Here is a 5888-nt window from a genome sequence, read left to right as displayed (position 1 = left end):
AAGTTTACTAAGCTTCTAGAAGCAACAAAATTGATATATGTTTGTTTATTATTATTTCAAAAACTTCAAATGTAATACTTCCTTTTACCATTATTGAATATTTGGCTAACCTCGTTAGTCAAATTAGATACAACTAACACTAAATAACTTAATTAGTAATTAATTCAATGCAAAAATTACTAGTAAATCCAGAATGTGACACAATTTGTCGCTACGTAAGTACATATGTATGTTGATAATATTTTTCTTTCGCGTACAACGGGATAAACATAGATCTAAGAGACCCTGGAGCCTGCCTGGAAAAGGACTAAAAGTGTAGTGGATTGGCGTCTCATTACATAACCAATTCACTTGACTACTCTAGATCGACCCAAAACTTTTGCAGCTTTTCATCTATCCAACGCCTGTTCACACAATCACAGGCTTTCCCTTAAAGCTCTTAGCACCCTTTGTGTAATGGTGCTTAACACCCTTGACGCCTTTGTATTGATGAGATTGCCTTGAGCGTTATACTATTACACTTAGTCTAATAATCGAGTTTGAAGATGTCTTAAAAGCTAACTGAACCTAATTATATTGATAACCAATAGTTAAAAACTTTAAATATATAGCATACACGTTTGTTTTTAAAAGTACCTGCACCGAAGGCAATAATTCAAGAAAGTACTGGTACCATACCAATTCCGAAACCTCAAAAATCAGTACCGAATTGATAACCAATTCGGTACCGATACGATACTAGTTCGATACCATTTGCTCGTGCCTACCCTAATCATTACCACCAAAATCAAATTACTACCCTTTGTCAAACGAATATATGACCAAATGACATCAACTTTGGCAAATAGTAACTACAAAATGTATATTTAAAAAATAATCTACATTAAAAGACCACATCACTCCCTCAAAAGCCAAAGCATAGAGCAAAAAAAGTACAAAAGTTATAATCTTATTACACAATCAAACCAGAAAGGAAAAAAAATCATACCAAAAACCAAATCATGAACACCCTCACTCGTTACCGTCCATACACTCGTCTAGTCCTCACCGACATCGGCCTCCTCGTCAAATCTAGCGGTTGCATCTTCATCTCTTCCTCAAATCCTATTTCATTCTCCACTTGTTTTGATGATGAGTAATAACTAATTTCATTCTCAATCTCATTGTCACTTTCATCAAAAACCACATTATCTTTCATTTCGAGTTTCGATTTTTCCAGGTTGGAATCAAGTACTTTTCTTGGCCGAGAATTGGTGCTGTCGGGATTATCAGACCCAAAAGATCTTGATCTCGACAGCTCCACTGCCGCCCTAGCGGCTGCTGCTGCATAGGCCGCAGATTCAAACGCGGCCTGTGCAGCGTCCTCTACATCCCTATATTTCTTTTTCCCCTTTCTAGATTCAGAAAAACTCAACACTTCATCGATCAAATCGTTTGCAATCCCGCTTTTCGTTGATTTTTCTTCAACCACCGGAGACGAATCTTCCAATTTCAAAACTACACCATTCTCGGCTGCAATCTCGTTTAAAATCTTCATTCGGGTTTCCAAGCTCGATTGTCGCGGGGATAGTTTTTGTATCATCTAAAACCATCAAGAACATGTTTAATTTTGAATATTCGATATAAAGAACATATTAAATGATATGATATAATATGATATGATTAATAACATTTTGTTTTCTTACTCTAGTATTAACTCCGGAGTTACTTCGTAACTCCATAGCACCTTGCGCAAAGTCCTTACCATAACGAGACATGAGGATTTCCCGAACCTCTTGAAGCTCCTGGAACTCCCCGCATCTCGGAGCGGCATATAGCAAGCTTGATACTGCTTCTTTTAGCTCATCTGGACAATCCCTGATGTAAGTTTACACAAAATGTTAAAAAAGTTTAGGAATTAAAAGTACCAAACACATAATTTGTTAATTTTTAATTTACCAGATTCCATCAGAAATCCGTTAGTGATTAGTGACGAAATTAGTCAACGGGTAACCATCCGTTAGTGATACTCATTTGTCAATTTGCGAAAAATGTTAAAAGTTTTAGAAACAAACACTACTAAACAAATAAATTTTACCGTCAGAATACAGTCTAAATTTTAGATTCTTCTCAAACTTATATTTCGTCGAAAAAACTAGGATATTATCGACATAATTCGTTTGCCGGTAACTAACCGTCGATGCCAACTTATAAAATATGTTAAAAAATTTACCAACTAACAGTGGTAGTAAAATGAGTCTCGCTATCTGAAAATTGGGAACTTTATTCATTTTACCTTAATTAAAAACAAAAATGTTAAAAAAAATAGCTACAAACACTACTAAATAAATGAGTATCCGAAACCCGTCTTAAATTTATGAAAATCTTTTTATATCAGATTTCATAAAATTTAATTTCGTAAGTGATAACCGATTGAATTTATCCGTTTATAACCAACCATCGATGATACTTATTTGTTTAATTTATTAAATAGTAGTGTAATATAATTATATAAATTAAAAAGTACATACTTTTCTTTTTCTATAAGATTAACCATCTGCAATAGTAAATGACAATAACCATCCACCATCACCAACACATCTAACATGTTCTGCTCCTTGATCACTTGATCAACCTGTTAAAAATATCCAGTTAACATAACCGAATTAACCGATCAACTAAATTATAGAAAGTGTAACAAAAATAAAATAAATAGTACCCGAAGAAGCGCGTGTTCATGATGGTTAAGCTGAAGAAGCTGAATAATATCAGACCGAGCCACCCCCAGTCGCGCGTGACGCTGGTTCTTGAGAACAGCAACACGCGAGACCGCGAGGTTTACGGTGGCTTTGAACTTTGAGGGTTTGAATTTCCGGCCAAGGAGAACATCTAGCTTTCTTCCCATGGTATGAATGGGAAAAAAGGCTTCAAATATGACGGATTAAAGACAACTCTTTGGAACTATTTGTGACGACTTGTGAAGTTTGTTGCAAATTTTAGGCTTTTATGGAGAAAATGTTACACATATAGCCCTCTAAGTTTTATTGGTGTAAACAAGTTTTTATTAAATGTTGCAACTATTTAGACTTTCATAAACAAATTTATTTCATCTGCAATTAGGGCTGTAAACAAACCGAATATCCGTTTGGTAAAAATTCGTTTATGTTTATCCGTTTAATAAACGAACTGGACACGAATTTACGTTTGGTTGAGTGTTCATGAACCGTCTGTTTGTTCGATAAAAGCTTAACGGACACACATTGACAAGGTCTCGTCCAGTTCGATTCAGTTCGATCCGTTTAGAATTTTGTTTGTGATGTTTCTCCTATGAGCTGTGAAATGGTGAATACAAGCTTTTAAGTCATTCAATTATAAACAATAATTAAAAAAAGTTGTCGTGTAGAGTAAAATTAGTAATAATTGTTTTTTTGGTATTTAAATAAAATGTTGTATTATTGTTAAAATAATCTAATTAAATATAAATTTAAGACGTTTCATATCTAATGGGCCATTTGGCAACCTATGCACCATTAAGTGATGAATCAATAAGAGATCTGGATAGGTAAGAGACTGTGAGCCAGTCAGTGATGAGTATGTCGATGTGGTTGTGATTGGTGGTGGTGGGTTGAGGATTGCTGACTTATTCAGATGTGTTATTCTAATGAACTAGACACACTTAACGCTGACTGATTATATGTAGTCTGCTAACGGAATCATAAAGAAGCTACCCAGCAGCTCCTAAGTTGAGTTGTTTCATAAAGACATGTCTAGACGCGTTATGGGCATTTCCTTGCAAAGGAAGAGTTGTTGTCGGTCAACTTATGATTCACAAGTTGCATCTTTATTTATCAAATACTTACACTTTTAAGTCCCCTTACTTTCATATTTACTCATTTTAGGATTAACTTGCTACTTTTTTCTTATGCTAGTAAACCATACTAATACTCTTTGTATTTAAAATAAGTTACAAAAAAGTTTATTTGTTATATAGTTTTATTTATAAGAAGAAAAAAAGATATTTATGGGTTAAGGGTTTGGATTATAGCATTCACAACAGCTCTTCTAAAAGATACGGGTGTGTACTCCATTTTTAGAGAGTGATTGTAAGTGGTTGCGAGCAGTGTTGTAAAAATCTTTAGTCGCTAGTCGGACGGTGGGGTCAGGGGTGGGAGCTAGTGATTAATCAGATTGGACTTTGATATATCATTTTCAGTTTTATATACACACGCACACAATTTTATATATAATTTTCAGTTTTATACATACACAATCATATATTGGCCAGAAATTAGCTGGAATCCCGCTAATTTGCTGGAATATCGCCATAAACCGTTGATTTGGCCAGAAACTCTTTGAAAATCGCCAATTTTAGATAGACCCTCATCATATAAAGTCGATCAAGTCCAATTAATCTTGATTTTGGTCGGATTAGCCCAAAATTAATTAGTGAAGTTAATCATGGATTAATCGGCGCCTAGTCGGTATTTTTGCAACATAGTTGTGAGTGAAGGAGATAAAAAATGATACTGTTCATGAGTAAATTTGAAGAAACGTTGTTTATACTATATAGTTTTTGAATATTTGTTGAAAGTGGTTGTGAGTGGTGAAAAGAGAAATGGTAGTAATAAATGTATAAAAACTATTATTTTATTAAAAAAACAGATAAGTGTTGTAATTTTTAGTATTATAATTATAAAAATAGAGATAAAGGACCTACGAGGAATGCTCTAAATCTTTTTAAAGTAAAAAGTAAAAATAAAGATCATTAATTGTTTTGTTTTTAATCCTCTCACAAAAGAATCACTAGTTTAGCGGAAGCTGTGTTTTAGACTTATTGCTAATATTGTTGATAGTAGAGTGTTGGTAAGGTTTTATAAGTTTACCGGTGAAGAAACACTAAGTGACCCCGGGCAGATTACTGATAATCTGGGGGTTAAGTAGATGTTTCCCACGAGGGTTAGGTCCGGCAAAGATGGTTGTTCTTCTGATGACCTGCAAAACAGACACCGTGAGCTCGTCACTGAGAAGGGGGGGTTCCTCCTTGTGACCACCCTCCGGCGTGAGAATCAGACTAGATTGCTCTGAATATGTGTATATATTGAGAGAGATTGCTAGAGAAGATGAGATACCAGATAATGATACCGTTCCAAGGTGTTGGAGTATTTATAGCCGAATGTAGGTTTCCAAGCAGGTACAGCCAGCTGTATAATATTCCTTTTCTACCAACTGTGAGCTACGCACGTGCCATGCTGGTAGTTGGTGGGTAGGCAGCGGCTGATAGTGACATGGCCGGCTGTGTACTATTCCTTTTCCACCAACTGCAGGCTATATACGTGCCACGACAAGGGTTGGTGAGTAGGCAGCGGCTGATAGTGACATTTTGTACTAGAGCGTGCTCCTCGTACTGTTGTCGGTGAGCTGTCACCCTGTGATTGGTTCATGGGCTGCTTTGGTCAGATCTTGTCTATTTTGTCCATACCTTGGCAGGTATAGTACAAAAGATCTTCCAGAAGAGTACGGACTGGCTCATTTGGGCGGGAGTATTCCCGCCTTGCTCATTCCTTCAGGTGACACTGAATTATTGAGAGTTAGTGCCTTGTGCGTGTAGCCTTGCTATTAGTGCGGGTAGCCTTCCCTGATGGCTTGTATCCGCAACTGCGGGAACAGGCGGGGTACTTCACCATTGGGAGGCTTTTCCTGCGGGAACAGCTGGCGTACTGCGCGTAAGGTCTTCATCTCTGAGCATGGTTGGTCCTGCGGAACCAGTTGGTCCTTGCGCAGACGTCCCTCTTCAAGGTGAGTCTTGGGGGTCCAACTGGGCTCTGCTGGGACCTACCTCTTCAACCGATAAATATAACTATAAGAATACAAATGGTGGTACTAATAATTTTCATATTTAAATGTCAAGT

The 5888-nt window shown here is 36.4% G+C and overlaps 1 protein-coding gene across 1 annotated transcript; it reads right to left on the bottom strand.

Moving 5' to 3' along the window:
* Positions 1 to 649: 649 nt before the first annotated feature.
* On the bottom strand, positions 650 to 3111 carry LOC143543649 (uncharacterized). Its single transcript, XM_077035919.1, has 4 exons — positions 2699 to 3111; positions 2511 to 2614; positions 1686 to 1857; positions 650 to 1582 (listed from the first exon to the last, which is right to left on the bottom strand). The coding sequence occupies exons 1-4, from the start codon at positions 2882 to 2884 to the stop codon at positions 1019 to 1021; spliced, it is 1026 nt and encodes a 341-aa protein (XP_076892034.1). The 5' UTR covers positions 2885 to 3111; the 3' UTR covers positions 650 to 1018.
* Positions 3112 to 5888: the final 2777 nt, after the last annotated feature.

This window comes from Bidens hawaiensis, unplaced genomic scaffold (genome assembly GCF_021521415.1).
Source record: "Bidens hawaiensis isolate Kalapana, Puna unplaced genomic scaffold, B.hawaiensis_p1.1 tig00013244_1, whole genome shotgun sequence".
Lineage (NCBI taxonomy): Eukaryota > Viridiplantae > Streptophyta > Magnoliopsida > Asterales > Asteraceae > Bidens > Bidens hawaiensis.
The sequence above is the reverse complement of the archived record's forward strand: the minus strand, read 5'-3'. Positions and strand labels throughout refer to the sequence as shown.